Below are 19,956 nucleotides of genomic sequence, written 5' to 3' on the forward strand. Positions count from 1 at the left end.
GAGTCCGTACCTGTCGGCCGGCCTCCTTGCCGGCGGTGCGCGCGCGCATGTTCCGCTCCCGCCGCGCCCCGCCCCCGCCGCCGCTGCCGCCGCCGCTGCGTTCTTCACTACGTCTCCGTGGGGAGCTATTCTCTTGAGTACTGCCGTATGCTAAACGAAATCAAAGAGCATTACCCATAGATTAATCAAATAGATGGAAATATTTAGCCTTAACACAGTTTTGTAACAATAGTTTAATATTAAAACATCGATGAATCATCTATGTAATAATGACACATGTTTATGCAATGACAAATCCATTCGATTATAAATAATGATACAAGTGAGCCTATGAAGGCAGGTGTTGTTTATATATTTTTATTTTATACCACACACAGGTACAATAATACTATGAAAATGTCAATTCGGAATATCTATAAGAAATTTATGTATATAAATATTTAAAAGGCAACTCTTTCCCGCATTAATATTATCGATATATAATCTTTGAAAGAGGCTTGTGCAAGCGAGCATCACGACCAATAAACTTTTCTAACATCATGGTAAATTGTTTAGTGATTATACAGTTTATTACAACTTAGATATATATAAATAATTGTAAGTAAAAAACGTAATTCTTACCAGCTTCATCCTGCGTCCTTTCGTGTGAGTGTTCTCTTAGCAATCCTGCTAGAGATGATGCTAGTGTTGAAGACGTGGGTTTACCCGCACTCGCTAAACTGCCACGTGTTCCAGCTATGAACAAGGCCAATAAAATTATTGATACGAATTTATTGTTAAGAGCGTTCTTATTGAAGCTTATCAAAGTGTGCCGTAATCAGAAACATTAGGCAATTTTCAAATATGTTCAGTGTTTCTGATAAAATTTTAAGAATGTTAGTGCACAATTAATTTTTAATTATCTAAACAGTTTACCAACAATAATTCCGACGTTACAACTATGATGTACTGAATTGTATGAACGCTCTTAACCAAGTTTAACGACGACGATGTTGAAACTAGACGGCGTTAAATGAACACTTAAGATGGAAAATTTTACATTATGCGTCAAAAGGTATATTTATTTAAATTTATGTATATGAAACTGTGCAAATTAGCGGTCCTAAGTTGAGAATGTGACCTTTGTAGTATAATTATGTGGGTAGTATAAGATGAGGTTTCTATATTAGTACCATCGATATAAAATAAACAGTATTGAGCTAGCAAGTTGTGTTTCACTACATAGTGGCAGCGGTGGGATCAAATAAATACGTTTACAGTATTATAATTAAAAACCGGTGTGAAGAAAGTCAAGTTCAGTGTCCGTAGACGTATAGTTATATCTGGAAAATGGAACACGCGCGTTCTTTTTCGGAATTACGTGTGGATAGTAATCCTGCCGTCCGAGCAGAAACGTGGCGGAAATGGTGGCAACAGTTTGCCATGTTTTTAAAAGCGTGAGGCGTCAGTAAAGAATCTAAAGAGGTAGTTTACACAACATACAACCTTGGACCATTCTTGAATTATTAGACATCGAACAACGATTAAACACGCTGGAAGCTTCATACGTACGGGGACTGTGTCAGCGGTATGCTCATTACAGAACAACTAAGGACAGATGAACAAATTTGGGCATTGTTCAATTGCGTCCATCAGTGGTGACTTATGGATGTGTCCTATAGAGTGAGATACTGAAAATTTCTACACTGTGTAGTTGCGTGCATCGACGTCTTATAATGAATGTCCAGCCTTATGATGTAGCCACTTACCGAGCGATGTCCGCGAGAGATGCAGCGCGTTGTGGCGCGGCGTGGTGGCGGCCCGTCCCCCCGCCCCGCCGCCGCCTGCCCCTCCCCCTCCCCCCGCCCCCGCGCCGCCACCGCCCGCAGCGCCCGCCTCGGCCGCGCCAACCTCGCAGGCGCCGCCGCCGCTGGAGCAGCCTTCGCCGCACCGCCGTCGAATTCTACTCGTGAATTAGTGTTATATATATATGCTGCCATAGAAATGCTTCGAGAATAACGGCTCAACATTTTCATACAATTTTGCGTGATGAATAGTTTTGAGTGATTCCTTTATAACATCTATATTTATTTTGTCTCATAATTTCTGCATTTTTTTAACACGTAAACGCTTATTTTATTTTTCAAATAATATGTCAATATACATCATATGTATAAATATATAGAATACTAATAAAAAAACGAGTCAGCTAATTTGACAATTAGCTAACAAAAAATTGACCCGTTAAATAAATAACTTTGGTGTGTGGCAAAAAGTTTTTTTTTTTTTTATTAAACAAATGTCCGACACTAACAAAACGTACAGTTTCTTAAATAAATCGAGTGTATGCAAAGGAAATATAGTATAAAAGAATAATAGTATTGCGCACCGTCTCCACAGTGCCACGAGGCGGTGGCGCAGCACGGCGGCGGTGAGCGGGCGGCCTAGCAGCGCCGTCAGCTGCGGCGACGTGTCCGCGTACGATGTCGTCAGCGGCGACACGTAGATCGGATAGCCGATCGGCTGGTCGCACGACGAGTTGATTATGTTGCGCAACGCCTGTTAAACAATGCCAGAATCCAAACATTGTTATTACAATTTTCATTTCAGAACACTGGTCATGTTTTAAGGAGTCTATTTGCACAACTGCACTGTAATGTATATTATGTATAACTATGCAAACTAGGTATGTGACATAATTCGAGAAATTTTAACACTATCACTAAAAAGCACATACATACATACATATTAAGTAAACACATATGTATGTGTTTACTTAATATGTATTTTCGATAAAAAAATTCGTATTTTTATCGTCCATGGTATGTATAAATATTACTTGAAGTATATATTCAATTAAATTACAAATACTTTTAATGCGGCTCAGAGAATAAATCGAATTTTATTGATCTATTCCTTTTTAATCTAATAGCTTGTGACATGAGTTTCACTGTAATTTAATTTTTTTTCAGAAGAAATTTTTGTACAATTAATTAATTGCCCCCTTACGAGATGGGCGGTTGGTTAACTAAAGTACATATAAGGTTGCCATTACACATTTATTATAACATACATTATTCACAATATATTTTGAACATTAACCTGTTTAGCGTTTTGTATGGATCCACGCTCCGGATTCCTATTCCTTAGATAGATGAGTTCTTGTTGTTGACCTGCCCACAGGCCGCGGACGCACTCGCGGTTCAATTTGATTACACGGAATCCCAGGTGGCGTTTATTTAACATTATTATCTTGTAGTCGTCGTTTCCTTCGTCCATAACGTGTCTGAAATTAAAGGAATATTTCAATTTTCTATGTTGTTATTTTGTTGTTTAAAAGAACTTGCATAACTTAAGATATAAAAGAATTATCCGTTTTATAATAGTGTCTGGACCTCGTAACAAATTACAAGCGGATGAGATCGTAGTGTAGTACAGTGCAATGCAGTACAGTGCAGTGTGTACAGTACAGTATTGTGTGTACAGTGCACTACAGTACAGTGTGTACAGTGCAGTACAGTATAGTACAGTGAGTGTAGTACAATACAGTACAGTATAGTGTGCACAGTGCAGTGCAGTAGATACCTGAGCGCGAGCAGGTGCGGCGCCCCGCGCAGCACGTTGTAGCGCCAGGCGGGCGCCGCCTCGTGGCAGATGACCAGCCGCTCGGCGTGCGACGAGATCGCCTCATACAGCGCTCCGCTGTCGCAGTACTCCTCGGGGAACATGAAGTGGTCCTGCCCGGTAAATAATCCCATTAACAACTACATAAGTTCCATTCAATCAAGTCTTAATTACATCCTCTTACGAGCATAAAATACAACAGCACGTTGTCGCAAATAGTTGACTTTATAAGATTGTATTTATCGATTGCTAACAAACCTGATGTAGTTTGAGCGCCATCCGTATTGCAGGCGCCAATACAGAGTGTAACAGCGACATGTCCGTGAACACCCATTCGTCTCGAGCGCACGTGATGCGAAAGTCGCCTTTGAACAGCGAGTGTAGCCCGTATAGAAAGAATTCCACGCTGCAAAACATAGATTTTAGATTTAGTTGGGGGAGTAATTTCGCTGTACTTAATATAATAAGGATAATTTAAGAACTGACAGTAACTTTAACCTTCTGTTTTCTTTTCACAACAATGAAACACATCGCTTTGACAACAAATAGTAATAAGAGTATTTAACCATTTAGCGAGATTCTGAGAAACAATAACAATCTTCAAAATGAAAATCGTGGGGTAAATAAACATAAAAAATGCGAGCACGTTGAAATCACAGGATACCCGGTCAGAGGGTCAATAGTAAAATATTGATCAAAAAGGTTAAACTATCTTATCATAGTAGTGGTCTTGGAAGGTAATCTCCTCTCACCAGCGCGGGCTCCTTGTACAGTACCTGGAGGTGGAGAGGTGCTGGGCGGCGGCGAGCGCGCGGCGGCCGAGCAGGCTGAGCGCGAAGCACAGCGTCACCAGCGCGGGCTCCTTGTACAGTACCTGGAGGTGGAGAGGTGCTGGGCGGCGGCCGCGCGGCGGCCGAGCAGGCTGAGCGCGAAGCACAGCGTCACCAGCGCGGGCTCCTTGTACAGTACCTGGAGGTGGAGAGGTGCTGGGCGGCGGCGAGCGCGCGGCGGCCGAGCAGGCTGAGCGCGAAGCACAGCGTCACCAGCGCGGGCTCCTTGTACAGTACCTGGAGGTGGAGAGGTGCTGGGCGGCGGCGCGCGCGCGGCGGCCGAGCAGGCTGAGCGCGAAGCACAGCGTCACCAGCGCGGGCTCCTTGTACAGTACCTGGAGGTGGAGAGGTGCTGGGCGGCGGCGAGCGCGCGGCGGGAGCAGGCTGAGCGCGAAGCACAGCGTCACCAGCGCGGGCTCCTTGTACAGTACCTGGAGGTGGAGAGGTGCTGGGCGGCGCGCGGCGGCCGAGCAGGCTGAGCGCGAAGCACAGCGTCACCAGCGCGGGCTCCTTGTACAGTACCTGGAGGTGGAGAGGTGCTGGGCGGCGGCGAGCGCGCGGCGGCCGAGCAGGCTGAGCGCGAAGCACAGCGTCACCAGCGCGGGCTCCTTGTACAGTACCTGGAGGTGGAGAGGTGCTGGGCGGCGGCGAGCGCGCGGCGGCCGAGCAGGCTGAGCGCGAAGCACAGCGTCACCAGCGCGGGCTCCTTGTACAGTACCTGGAGGTGGAGAGGTGCTGGGCGGCGGCGAGCGCGCGGCGGCCGAGCAGGCTGAGCGCGAAGCACAGCGTCACCAGCGCGGGCTCCTTGCCGGCGCGCCGCCGCCAGCCCGCGCCGCGCCGCATCGCGCAGTGCACCACCCACTCCTGGTACACGGCGCAGAACCGGCTCCTGCGCATCCCAGCACAAGACACATTCCATTAACATTATAAGAGGATTTACTAGCAACGTGACGTCACAATATTCTGTCAAATTGTTCAGGCCGGAAAATTGACTACTGAATAATATTGGAAGAACGAGATAAGTCCTAAGTACTTTCGAAAACATTTTCAAATGTTCGTCCTTTTTTGCGAAAAACCAAACGAACTTATTAAGTTAGTGTGTGTAGAAACAAATAAAAAAAAGTGCAGCAATTTCTAATATTGTCGTATTCAAACATACAATCATGTTATTTCTTTTCTTGTAAAAAAAAAAAACGATTAATGTATTAAAAAAAGAAATTGTCTAGCTAATGCTAGAGCATTATTTGAAGGAAATTTCAATATTTTACCCGCCACATTTAATAAAAGGACTATCACCATTTTATATGTATATAATAATAACTTCAAAAATCGAACACACATTTAAAAAATATATATATAATAAAAATTGAATAATTGTGAAAATTTGTCAATACCTAGTAATACCAGATGCTCTGAAGTCGTAGTCTTCATCCAGATTGACGTTGAATATGGGATCCAAGTCTACAAAGGATCTCTCGTTCATTGGTTTCAGAGCTTCGACTAGGACAGGGGACGCCAGCCATTCTTCAAGTTTGTTTGACTGTATTGTGTAGTAAATTATACTCTGTGGAAAAAAGCAATGTTCATATGAGTGAGTTATATACAAACCAGTCAAGAGGGTGTTTATACAGCACTAATAAAGCGAGTCAATTATTTATTTTCAGTTGAATTGTTAACAGATAATAACCATTTAAAATTTTATTTTTAATGTTTCCTTTATTTACACAATTCCAGTAGTACTTCGTAATAAACACACCTGGGACTCAGCACGATAATTTCCAGTTTCTATTTTCATTTTACACAACCCTAATTTTTGTTGTAATCGAATGAGATAATTATGTACAAACATTTTATATGATAGAGCAAATAATATTTAATTGCTATTATCTATTACATAAACTTTATGTAATAATAAAGAAAACGTTATTATTTTAAAATATTTATATTAAGTTTATGTCATAAATTATTAATAAACGTGACTTGCCACCTTTCATTAATAAACTGTAACATCTGTGTAAATAAATTATGGTTTTAATACTAGCAGTGCCAGTTACATCGTCCGTACAGTATGTTAAGGTAATTAAATTATTTTTTAAAATCTAATGTTTTAATTTTTTCATAAAACCAGCTAGAGCAGGTTTTGTTCCACATGGCCACTGTTCTATGAATAGATATCTAAATAGAGAAGATAGATAATTTCATTGCATAATATTGAACGTTTTGTATGAGGGGGGGGGGGGGCGGTTATCGAACTTAACACAATTCTTTAACCAAGGGATTAAATAGCATTGGCATTAAGTTATAAACCGATATCGATATAAATTGGGCACCAACGCTCGCACAATTGTAATGACTATAAAATATTTATTATATTTCCAAAATGTGTATTTTTTTTCTTAATATTACAAACATAAGTTTACACAGATTTTAATATCGAAACAATCTGACTCGAAGGTCAATATCGATAAATGTATCGAACGCTATTATGTCAATCACTAAACCTGGTACTAGAACAATTTTGACATTTCAACATAGAATAGTTTAAGCACATTTTCACAGGCGTAAGAAGCATTTTAGAAATGTTTTAGAGTATCTCCCATGACTATGTGTTTCCTATTTTTCAACCATCATTAAATAAATTTATTACCATTTTAAAATAAATCTATTAAAAATTTTGTTTATATTGGTTCTTAAAATAAAAATTCTACTATGATATCAAATTGAAATAATTATTTTAGAGATAGGTTTACGGAAATGGTGACTCAAAGTCGATTACATTTTCTCTGAGAAATAAAAATAATAGAAAACGGCTCTTGCGGTCTGTAAGAGTTACAAGCTTTCCTAAAAAAAATTATATATGTTACATACGTAGTTGACCTTTTTAGAAAAATTCACAATTCATATATGTTTGCCATTCACAGTTCCTTAAAAAGAATAAATTATAAATATATATTTGTCTTCTGTTGTCAAAAAACATTAATATAGAATTTTAAAAAAACTGTGTTCGCCATCTTCTGATGGGAAAAATAACTAAAGAAGAATGTGTATTGATACTTTTTGTAATGTTAGAGATTGTGTTTTCTATTTTATTTACCAAGAATTATTATTTTCGCCAATAAATAATATTATTTTATTATCCAGTAAGAAGTCTATTTACTGGATAATGAATGAATATCGCTATAAGATCTTATATGCAATATATTTTTACAAAAAAGGTCACATTTTGTAAAAATAAAGACCAATTTTATAATAAAAGGGGAGGCTATTTATTTTAGATAATAGGTCTTGTATTTATATAAGAATGACATTTACACAACTGTATGATCCATAATGATATATTGATAAGAACATATTATTTGCTTCCTTAAATTGACAAAAAAAAATTGTAATACATACTGTGCGGTTAAACAATTGAATTTATATAACAAAAGACACAATTTATTGTATCTTCAATTTATAACACAGGTAAGACACTATGGGCCAAGATATGGAAGCTAATACAATACATATAGAAATACTCTTGCCACTAAAGATGTAGAAGATCCAGTAAATTTGAGGAAATTGAGTAGGAAAGTGAGTTCAAACAAAAAAAAAACTGGCATAATAACGCCAATTAGATAAAAAAAAAAGAATTCGTCGTTTCAGTTTTTCACTAATGCTACTTGGGGCATAGTAGTCACTGTTTATCCGCTTGGTAACATCATAATGGCACGCAATAGTATATCTTATAGTTTACGAATTACCAGAAGTCAAAGTTCTTTAAATCCCGAGAAAAAAGGTGACCTACCAAATGAGATCCTATCAAAAACATAAAGGTAAAAAATACCAAGTCTCACATGCAGTACTTCCACTATAAAAAGTTGTGAAATTTCATGTAAAATCAAGTCAGTTATTTTAATTAGCTTATTAGTGTTTTTGCTTCAAAATAGTTGTATTTTCATAGTTGTGTTTCGATTTTAAGAGTGGTATATGGCAATAAAATTACAGGGTATGAATGTATAACCCCATAACCCTCGGGAATAGTAATATATGAATGGGGGGGGGGGGGGGGGCGGTTGTTAATAATGGACACTGAGAGCCCCATTGCTAGCAATATACCCAACCAGGTCGACCTCTACGTGGTCCCCGCTGGAGACCATCATACTAAATTCCAAGTGTATTCATCACGATGGGCTAACTGACCTGTCCGCCCGACAGTGTATACCGATAGCACAGGCGAGGTTACCATTCCACATTCATTTATTAAAAAAAAAACATGAATGGTATCATGAGCAATATAGTGTATTATGTGATACCCATGGTTTCGTTCATTTTTATAGGTGACGGTTATTACTTGTTCGTTGTTTTTATTTTATTAAAAAGTTTTGTTTTTTATTTAGCAAAAATATATTTTGAGAACTATCAAAGAGAAATATGGAATAGGTAATTTTCAGTGGTATGTTTATGCGCAATTAATTTTACTATTACCGTTTTAGTTCGCTGTTAGAGAACTTTTAAATAATTAATCAGAAACATTGAAAATTGTTTAACTGTTACTGAAAACTGACGGGTAACTCCAATGTTGCCACACTTCTGATGAGTTTTGGTATGAAACCTCAAATTAATGTTCTAATGACTACAAACTGTGAACAATACACGAGATGGCGCAGTGCGGTCAGTTACCTTGACATAGTAGGTGAGCAACACCTTCCTGAACTCGAAGACCTGCAGCATGGAGACGGCGCTGTTGTCGCTGACGGAGTAGCCCTCGAGCACGTAGCGCGCGCTGGCCAGCTGCCAGGCCAGCCAGCGCAGCGCCCAGGCGGCGCCGGGCGCCAGCACGCGGCCGCCGCACGCGCCGCAGCCGCCGCAGCCGCCGCAGCCCGCGCAGCCGCCGCAGCCGCCGCATCCACCGCACCACCATGCGCCCGCGCATACGCCCTCTGCCCACACACACGCACTCTCACATTATTACATTTATTTCATCCCGGCGAGTTGTTACAATAATTATTATGTATGTGGAAGTAGCGACAGAGGTTTTTTGAATCGATACATTTGACGTTCCATTGTTTCTGCCTACTCTAATGAGAGACAGACGTGACAGATATATATGCATGTATGTATGATAATGCATATATAATGACAGTTGATTTTGTATGGTGAGAGTAAAAGATAAATAAGACCAGATACACACTATAGTGTTGATTACAGTTCATTCTAATGACGGATCATTTTATGAAAATCGTTAACAAAGTCTCATTCCTATCCTTCATGTCTGAATATATTTTTTTTTATATTAATTTTTTTTTTTATGTTTTAACTCAATTGAAAATCACACATAAAAAGACACTAGACGACTCTGGTAGGTAATTGATACACCGATATTCCCGAATTTAGCAGTTTTCAAAAGCGTATTCTAAAGTGTAGCGTCAATGATACACCCAAAATGAAAAAAAGTATTTGTTTAGTTCTTCGACTAATTATTCTAAAAACCAATAGCTTTGACGAAGTAAGGCTAATAGTGGTGGTAATAGTGTCAAATCATATATCTGACTATAATTGTTGAAATATATTTATCACATTTTAATTTTTAATATTGTGTAACACCCGAAATGTTTGGAATATTACTTATGAACACTTACAATACTAAAGTACTTTGCACATTTTGCCAGTGTTTTTGACGTCCTTTTTAAAAAATTGTTAAAAAGGATATTAAAAAGATCAATGCATATTTTGAGAAAACCTTAGTATAAAGCTCATTCCATAATCTGAACATTCTTAGAAAAAAAATTCTGGAATCATTTATGATCAATATTAAAATGTGAATCTTGACTAAATCAATTTTTTTGACGATTTTATTTTGGATGTATTCTTTAACGACAAAGGCATAAACCAAAAAAAGTCTTATCAAACATCCAACAGTTATATCTAGATCTATGCATGCTATGCATCTTAAACTGTCTAATAAGATAAGCTGTCTAGCTGTACAACTTGGCTATATAAATATGGTTTATATACTAGCTTTTACCCGCAACTTCGGCCGCGTAACTGGGATATGTTTACTGACCAGAATAAAAATAGCCTACATCCTTCTCCATTCCATATAGTGTATGTATACAAAATGATTGGTTAAGGCACTATAAGGTAACAAATAAACTCAAATGTATAAATAAAAAAATCGAATGGGACTCACCGCTACTTTCTTCTGGACCTTCAGATATGGCTTCTACCTCGCGTTGCTGACAGTATGTGCCTCTAAACTCGAGACCACGAAGTTGGAACGACACTAGCCCGTTGCCCATCTCCACTATATGCACTAGGCAGTTCAGGTAATCTGATGCTAAAACTGAAAAGGACAAATTAAGATTAATTATTGTTTTTTTTTTACTCGATCGACGGAATATCTGTCATATAAATTTGTACTTTTGTTATTATATAATTACTACATGTATAAGAGACTTAAAATGGAAACAGAGTCCAATTTACTTTTACATGTTTAATTAGAGTTATTGACACCTATTAAAATTGTTCTGACCTCTCCAAGTAAATAGTATGCAATTTTTTCTGAACAACAAAAACCGCAGTTTCAATCATCACACAATTAAAATGGAGTTAACATAGTAGTAACTCTTACCGATAGTAAAATAACTATCAAAATCGGTTTAAAATTTGCCATTCAACCGTATAAAACAACCAGGAATAAATATAGACAAATTGAGAACCTCCTTTAAATGTCGGTTAAATGGTTTTGTCCAAATATGTATCTAATATATTGTCTTACTTTGGAGTTATTGTTTTCAAAGATTTTACTTAGTACCCCAGTGGCTTCTTACATTCTGACATTCTGAGATTGAAAAGAGTAAACACATTGCATTCTATCTAAGCTAACAGCGCAGTATACACAATTACAGTTTCAATGCTATTTTTTTATACAACTTAGAATGGCGAACAAGCTGACAGCCCATTTGATAGAAAGTGGTAACCGTCGCCTATAGACATGAGCAGTGTCATAGACATAACAGAATATACTGTTTTGCCCTTGATACTTTCTATGCGTTGCCATTCTTGAAGACTCAGGTGTTATTTCTCTGTACCTACAGGGTAATTCATTGCCATATTCACACTTTCAAACCGAAATATAGCCAGCATAAAAACTATAAATAATATAAATTAGGCATACCGAAACAATCGCCTTGTTGAACTTGACCCCAACGGCCGAGCATCAGATCCCCACACAGATAATGTTGTAACGAACGTGTTAAATGTTCATAGAATATCGAGTTCAGGTTGTTGTCATCTGTAATAAATAGTAGTAATAATAATTATTATATATCTTTACAAGTGAGAACACCTGTAGACAGGTTTTGATTCATTACGTAATTTGATTAATTGATTGATGGGTTTGACAGTTTTATCACTAATCTAATAAGCAAGACAATCTGTAGGATGCTGGGAATATCATTAAATACCTATAGAGTATTCTATGACATTTTTAATTCTTTAAGTTAAAAAATAATGAAAATAATTAATGAAGAATACAAAGATCGATTATGAAGTTTGGAGAAAACTTATTGAAATAGAAATTATTAGAAGAGTTCCTTAATCCGGCTTGAAGGACCAAGAAGTTAAAGAATTTTATATTAACACAAGACGGGTTAATATAAAATTCTTCCGAAATATTTAATTATAATATTAGTTTACAATACCGGCGCCGAGGTTGCGTTCGAGCTGCGACGACAGCCTCGTGTTGCTCTGGTCCACTCGTTTCGTATTGTAGTCCCGCTCCCAAAACTTGACCGGCCGCACGTACGATGTCATGAATATCGCGCTACCTGTTGGACGGTAACAGATTTAGTTAATGTGTTGTTATATTTCGGATGCATTTTCCAAGTAATGTTGAATGGCCAAATTTGAAAATATGTATTTTTTATTAAAAAAAAAGGAATGTCAAGTCGACTATTTATTTTCGTAAATTAAAATATAACTTGTATATTTTGATAAAAGAACACAATTATATCACATAATAGAGTTAATTATAAATATCGAATTCAGTCATGTAATGGCTTGCTTTTTATTATAAAACTTATTTTTTAACAAGACTATTAATCAATTGAACCTATGCACATAGAGGAAATCAATGTCATTATTGACATGATCTGCAAGTCGTCATTAGTTATGTTTTGTATTAGTGCGATGAAAGTTCACGCGAATATATAAACATGTAGGTACCTAGTGCAGGTGTGAGGGGGGAGGAAAGCAATGCAGAGAGCGCGGCCTGCAGGAACAGCATGGCAGAGTGTGGCACGGAGAACGGTTGCGCAAACGCATGGAACGCGCTGCCCCACGTGATCTGCCACGGTGCGATGTAAGTCACTACGAATTGGATCTGAAAAAAGCAATATTAGCTTTATATTAAACACACAATAAATTAATATAGTCAGTCAGTGTACCAAATTTTAGTTATATCAAATAAGTATGGTTAAGTAAAAAAAATCTTAAAATATTTACAATTTTAAAGGATCTACATTTATATAATACAAATTACAATGAAAAAAATTCTATGTTTGTTATAGGATTTCTTTCTCTATATTAAATTTATAGAAAATGCCAATACATTTTAAATCTATTATTATATTTATAAAGTGTACTCTAATTTATTTATCTTAGTAGTCATAAAACAACAATAAGGATATTGAGGTAGATAAATAAATATCTTACACATGCTCACCTTAAGCAAAAACTCATAAACTTTGTTAAAGATGATGGCAGTTACGAAGTAGTCGACAAGGAATGTTTCCGACATGTTGCGACTACTTAAATCCCGTTGAAAAAGTAAAATTGCAAACACCAGGATCAAGTACTGAGTATCTGGTTCTGAATACGCGTTCCTGAGACCTAAAAACAAAATTTCAAAGCATTTTAAATATTGTTTAATCTACCTATATAAATAAAAATCAATTGTTGAACGTATGTATGCGTATCATTTCCGAACTACTGCACCTATTTGGCTATTTCTTTTTTTGTAGTATTTGTATTGTCACGACAAGGTTTGTATGAAAGCCGCTTTTAGCCACGACTTCGTTCGTGTGATCGGGATAAAAAGCAGGCTATATCCTTCAAAGTCCCATATAGTGCGTGTATATCAAATTCAATAGTGATTGGTTAAACCGTTAAGGCGCTATAAGGCAACAAAACAAACACACTTTTACATATATTCATATGGATTAGTTCAGTATACATAAATGAAATATTAGATTTTAAATATAAAATACATAAAGCGACGGTTACATTTGAGTGCGCAGACGCAGAGTAGCAGCGCGCCGAGCGCGTCGCCGTACTTGGCGGCCACGGGCGGCGCCGCCTGCGTGGTGGCCGCCACCACCACCGCCGGGTACAGCACGTTGCGCTCCAGGAAGCACAGGTACACGAATATCTGCAACGACCGTACACTCATTCAGCAGCATAATGGAAAGCTTTATTACCGGTATATAGTAGCTATGTTTACTGAACGGGATAAAAATAAGTCTATATCCTCGTGCATCCGGTATAGTACCAGCATAACGATTTTCATAGTGACTACTTAAGTAATTAAGACGCTATTAGGTAATAAACAAACAATCACTTACTTGCACATTTATTGTACCAGTAAGGATATTCTATATATATTGGTTTAACAATATTAATATACATTATATTAATATTGCTTGCATTAAAGAAATTATTACGAGTATTATTCATTAATCACCATCTACATGATGAAATTGAAATCTTTAACAACGTATTAAAAGAGATTTTTACCTAAAAACTGAATACTTTTCTTAAAGAAACGTTGATCCATGAAAGTCTAAAAATTTTGTACTTGTTAAATTAATATAAGGGACTCAAAATTGTTTTTAATTCTTTCGTGATTTTTTTACGTCTATATATATATTCATTTACTAATCATAGAAGACACCCTGTTCGTAGAATAATAAAAGACAGTGCATTGGGGATCTTTTATCCCTTACCTTTTCAAAGCACATGAGACGTGCGGGTTCAGTGACTTCAAATTGTGCGTGTTCGTGTTGTCGTAATACTGGCCCCGCGAGGCAGAGCCAGGGCTGTTGCTTACGGAGTTGGGGTATCAGGTAATGGAGCACCCATCCTAGTATACCCGCGATTATCCATAGGACCTGCAGTATCAATACATTATTACTTTACATACTGCAATATCAGATTATTTGACCCTAGTCTTACATAACTTAATAATTAGATCAATAGTAACAGTACAATTTATTTATTTTCCTTAAAATGTAAAAAAATATACTGAAGACAGTGTATATAAAATTCATACATCGGACTATCTATTTGAATTGTTCAACTAGGAATTTAATCAACTAAATTGATTATTGCATTTATCAAGTATAGATATAATGTACCATAAAATAAATAATTACAAAATATAAAATTTCTGTAGAAGTAGGCAATAAAATATGTTTATTAGCGATTAATCAGTATCATATTGTAAAAAGTTTCGTAATATTTTAATGTAATAACTACCGATTTAATTTACGTGTAATTAGATCGAAAAAGCTCGACTAGTTTCGGAATCAATTCGTGACCCTTAGTCATGAGCGTCTGTGACGCGAGAACGGGTTTGACTGTGTGCCTGAACGGTCACAACTGATAAAAATTACACGGAGTTTAATTCAAATGATAATAATATAATTTAGCCAAAAGCACCCCACATAGTGGAAAAGTCATATAAAAATTATTTCACTATCTCCACAATCATCAAATTCCATAGTAAAAGTCTTTAGGATTAAAATAGAAGGCAGAACTATAAAGACAATCTAAAATATTAAAACATACAATAATTACTGGAATAAGATTTTTATATTTTAATGTATATTAATAACATATAACAAAATCTACTTATGAACTAACTTACCGTATTAAGCTGTGGTCGAAGAGTCGTAAAAACTGTGGTACAATGTAGACCGAACACGAACAGCCCAAGAAAAGTGCACACAATGAGATCATTCTTGAGACGCGCGTTCACCGTTGCCTGTAATTTCCCTGGTAAAGGATCTTCCATATCCTCCTCGGAATTTTCTGTAGCTTGCTCTTGTTTACTAGTTGAATTATTTAAATTTGTATCACGACTCTTGTCTTCCGTCTCTGTTGAAGGATCGGCTTTGAGGGAAGTTGTTGAGTTCATGGTATCACCTGCTCGAGGATCCATTTTAAGGGAACTAACACTAGAAGTTTGAGATCGCTTTTGTGTTCGAGCAATGTTCGTTTCCGAACTAAAATTTATTTTAGATGCAGAACTTCCGATCGAATTTTGCTTTGATATATTACTCTCAGAATTATTTTTCTTATCGTCAGATAATGTATTAGGTTCTTCTTTATTAATTTCCGGTGAACATTCCGGATTATGGATCACATATAGTTCAGGTGGCAACAGATGTTTTTTTATCAAGTTCCATATAAGAGTATAATCGCTGGCGCTTCGACTCAAATGATATGCTATCGGTACAAGAAGGCCACAAAAAATTGAAAATAATATGTTGTGTTTTTGATGCTGAGATTTCTTGCCTTCAACTAAACCGCTATATGCGAATCCGTACAACACTCCGATAGCAGCTAACGATCGAGCTACACAATACACAGCAGCACTCAAACTACTGGTGGCATTACCACCGAAAATATGCATGTCTATTTGTTCCAACAGATACATTAAAAAGGTATTGACTTGTGGAAAAAGACCTAAACTAAAAGCCAATGGAAAAAATAACAGAAACTTGGACAATCCTTCTTGGACTATAAGTAAAAATTCTCGTTCTTTCATTTCAAATCCATATATTGTAAATGGCTTGATTTCGTCCAAACTTCTTTTTACTCTTGTATCTGTATTGCTTACTACAGGACTTTGTTCGAGGTAACTATGAACTGCATATAAAATAGCAGTACATAAACAGAAATAGACTGGTCTGGAAAACACAACCATTTTATTAAAACCATGTACTGGTGACGCCGAATCTGGTTGAACACTTTTAAGAAGGGAATATTGACTGCCTGCCATTATAAAACAGAACCAAAATGCATAGATGTCCCTGTAGAAACCTACATTTAAAACAAGTGAACCGAGCACAGCAACAGAAATCGCTAAAAATATTGTTATAAATGTTTCTTTGAATGTTAAATTCCGGTCAAATAATGCCATCAATTTTAGCCTATCCATGGTAACTTTTATTTCAAAACACTTTAAAAGTTTGAATTTGTAATAGCTCTTTGGTTTTGGTTGATTCGCTTTTTCTATTTCATCCATAAGTTTCGAGAATTTACTTCTTATGTTTATCTCCACGCTCTCTTCTCCTATAGAAGGCATTAGGCTTGATATATTATTTGATACACTTTCAGCCTGTTGTTGGGCTTGTTGCTGTGCTCTTTGTTGGCTCATCAAAAAATTTATATGCATACTTGGGAGACCCATACGCGACTGTCTTTCTGCTTCAATTTGTTCTAATAAGCTGTCTGTGACATATGCAACTGGTGATCTCGGTTGGTCTGTATGTGTACCAGTTCCTCCATCAAACACATAGAAACGTTTATTAGCGTTGTTAGTATTTATAGGAACAACTGTAGACACATTATTATTACTTGACAATAATGGATTATTGCTACCTTGGTTAGATGAACTTTGATCTATGCTGTCACCGCGTTTCGTTTTCGATACACTTTCACTATTTCCTGCTTCAGATTCAAGAGATCCACAGCTACCTTCACCAGCGGTTTCTTGAGAATTGTCAGGATTCTCAACTGATTTAACATGTTTTAATCTTACATTATCTTCTTTTTCTGGCAATGGAATTGGATGAGCCTGTGCTCTGCCAGAACTGTTCTTATCAAAAGTGTATGACATCCAATTACCGTATTCATCCATAAAACAATGAATAGCTCCATCACTTGTGTCGTCAAATGATGTTGCAAAATGGACATTGTTAGTACTACTTGAGTTATCTGCGATTGCAGGTTTATCTTTTTTATCTGAATTGTTTTGTGACGGATTATTTCGTTGACGAGTTGATCGTTTAATTTTACGAACTCGATTCCTATGATTCCTATCCATCAAAGGTCTTTGTCTCTGTGTCTCTTCAGGTTGCTGTGTTGTTTCGGAAGGAGGATTGTCAGGGGCAGAACACGGCATCATATCCATTCGTGAACTAATAAATGCCGCCAATAACGGCATTGATGTTGGAAGTAAGGTGTTTGTAGATGTTTGTGCCACTTCTTCAATAGAGCGCTTTCTTGTTTTGTGAGAGTTTTCCCTTTCACCTCTTATGCTCTGTCTGTGACTCCGTGGCCTTTCTTCTCTATTTGGAGGTGGCATTACAACAGTATTAGCGTTCGTTGCAGCAAATAAACATTCCAAACCTTGTACCAAAGCAGCCTGAGCATCCATATACATGCGATCATCAGTTTGATTTTCATCCTTTTCTTTTTTAGAATCTTTCTTCTTGTTCTCCTTCTGAGATGAAGCTCGTGAACGCGCTAAGTTTTTTATCTGCTTTGGTATAGCTCCCAAGTTTTTTGGAATGTTGGAAGATGATTCACCTAAGGCATTGGATATTTTTTGACTAACTATGTCTTCAGGAACTAACGAAGATGAAGCAGACGTATCTTTACAACTAGTTAATTTAGGTTGTGGTGATTCCTCAAATAGCCAGTCTAAACTATATATACTTTTTTCGTCTGCGCTTTTGCTATCGCATGTTAACTGCGATTCTTCCGTCTCTGCAGCATTATATTTAATGTTGTTATTGTCTTCTGACGGTTTCTCTAGATTGGTATCACTACTACTGCTAGAATTAGATATATCGTGGTCCCAAAGTTTCTTTTCTACAAGTTTTTTATCATTGATTTGTTTATCCGGTTGCTCAGGATTTTCGTTAGATTCTAAACTAGATTTCTCTATTAGTAAGTCTTTGGAACTTGCACTGGCTTTATCGAAATAATCACCGTTTGGATTAAATTTACATTCACAAGAACTGGTTTGCTGTTCTGAACGTTTATTTCCATATTGTGATTCGTTTTTAGCTAATTTCTTCAGTCTTACTGATTTAGATTTGTCATTTGGACAATCAGATTGATGTTTAGGTCCTGAGTGTCTTTCACAACAATATTTTTTACAATCACTTTGAACTTTCGTACGGACTATTCTGATTTCTGCAGTTCGATCTAGTAGTGGTGATCTAGAACCATTGTTTTCGTAATCAGAATCACTAGAACGATTGGCTGGCGATTGTTCTGCATCCCAATCAAATCCTCGAAATTGTTTCTCATCTTCATAATCACTATAACTTTCACCACTGGAGTCCAAATCAGTCTCTTTTTGTGAAGTTTGCATTTCATCTGATATTTCAGCTATAGGATACACTATTTCTGAACCATAAGTCAGATAAGGATAACTACACCCTTCACCAGATTCGTTTTTGGGATACAGATTCAAATGGGGGCCACGAGTCAAACTTTTACTAGGAGGTGGTATCACGGCACTTTTTGGATTTTTTAACATTTGTCCACCAATAGTTTCTGCACTATTTGGATGTGGAGATAAGTTTGATACACTAGGCGGTGGGCATCCTATTTCTAGAGCAGCACTTTTTATTCGCCTCACTCCGGGACTTTTACCTTTATTTTTGTCTGCGTCGCCACTAGGAGCTTCAGCTTTCACCATCATGTATTCTCCTAATTCAACACTAGCAAAGAAACCTGTATCAGTATTATTTGAATGCCTTCTCATATGTGAAACAAGTTGCGCAGTAGAATTCAAAAGAGGTAACTGTATGGTTGACATAGTGGAATTAGAATTCCTTCTCATATTGGATGATTGTGCCGTAGCTAATGCCATAGCAGATTTAGTACAGCTTTCATCAGGATAATTAGTATATCGCCTTCTATGCGCTGGTCGTTTCTTAGGCGATGGTGGGCCCACACTTGGCTCCGAATTATCCCTCGATTCGAAAGCTAGCGGACTAGCGAACTTTGACTGGTAATGTTCTCCTATCGCATCATTACCGTCCAAATATAACCACTCTTTACAAGACGCTCTATTGCTTGATCCCCGTCTATGAGGATATTCATGATAGCCCCTGCTTACTTTAGCAAAGGGTCCTTCATCTACTAACATGTGTACAGGTAAATTACTATCTACTCTTATGTTTCTGGAAGCTTCTTCAACGATTAATTCGTTGATTCTGCTACCATGCGTTCTTCTAGTTTTAGAAGTTCGGTGGTCACGTTTGTGACCCGATTTGGATCTTGTTCTATTAGGTGGACGGGTTTTGGCTGGGCCTGCAGGCATATCTACAAATGTAGGCATTTCTGTAGCTACACACAGGTCCGATTTTGTTGTGGCCACTGTTTCTGATTGTTTAGTAGACATAGCACTATCCTCTATACTAGATTCTGAACTATTTTTTCGATGTACATCTACTTTTAGATCTGTAACAAAGACAATATTTTTGTATTATTCAGCTATTACAATTATTAGGTAGTG

The 19,956-nt window shown here is 37.3% G+C and overlaps 1 protein-coding gene across 1 annotated transcript in view; it reads right to left on the reverse strand.

Moving 5' to 3' along the window:
- The window catches only part of LOC113513035 (pecanex-like protein 1), a 33,665-nt gene that overhangs the window by 8,898 nt on the left and 4,811 nt on the right, over positions 1 to 19,956 (reverse strand). The window contains exons 4-21 of the mRNA XM_052892758.1: positions 15,343 to 19,901; positions 14,420 to 14,584; positions 13,701 to 13,845; positions 13,141 to 13,307; positions 12,642 to 12,798; positions 12,119 to 12,244; positions 11,593 to 11,709; positions 10,606 to 10,758; positions 9,096 to 9,355; positions 5,828 to 5,997; positions 5,152 to 5,322; positions 3,862 to 4,009; positions 3,565 to 3,716; positions 3,082 to 3,265; positions 2,369 to 2,538; positions 1,749 to 1,942; positions 622 to 735; positions 11 to 150 (exon numbers count right to left, since the gene is read on the reverse strand). Coding sequence (XP_052748718.1) covers positions 11 to 150; positions 622 to 735; positions 1,749 to 1,942; positions 2,369 to 2,538; positions 3,082 to 3,265; positions 3,565 to 3,716; positions 3,862 to 4,009; positions 5,152 to 5,322; positions 5,828 to 5,997; positions 9,096 to 9,355; positions 10,606 to 10,758; positions 11,593 to 11,709; positions 12,119 to 12,244; positions 12,642 to 12,798; positions 13,141 to 13,307; positions 13,701 to 13,845; positions 14,420 to 14,584; positions 15,343 to 19,901 — 7,292 coding nt within the window. The remainder of the gene's footprint in view (positions 1 to 10; positions 151 to 621; positions 736 to 1,748; positions 1,943 to 2,368; positions 2,539 to 3,081; positions 3,266 to 3,564; positions 3,717 to 3,861; positions 4,010 to 5,151; positions 5,323 to 5,827; positions 5,998 to 9,095; positions 9,356 to 10,605; positions 10,759 to 11,592; positions 11,710 to 12,118; positions 12,245 to 12,641; positions 12,799 to 13,140; positions 13,308 to 13,700; positions 13,846 to 14,419; positions 14,585 to 15,342; positions 19,902 to 19,956) is intronic.

The sequence above is a fragment of the Galleria mellonella genome, unplaced genomic scaffold (assembly GCF_026898425.1).
Source record: "Galleria mellonella isolate WM207_F2 unplaced genomic scaffold, CSIRO_AGI_GalMel_v1 utg113, whole genome shotgun sequence".
NCBI lineage: Eukaryota > Metazoa > Arthropoda > Insecta > Lepidoptera > Pyralidae > Galleria > Galleria mellonella.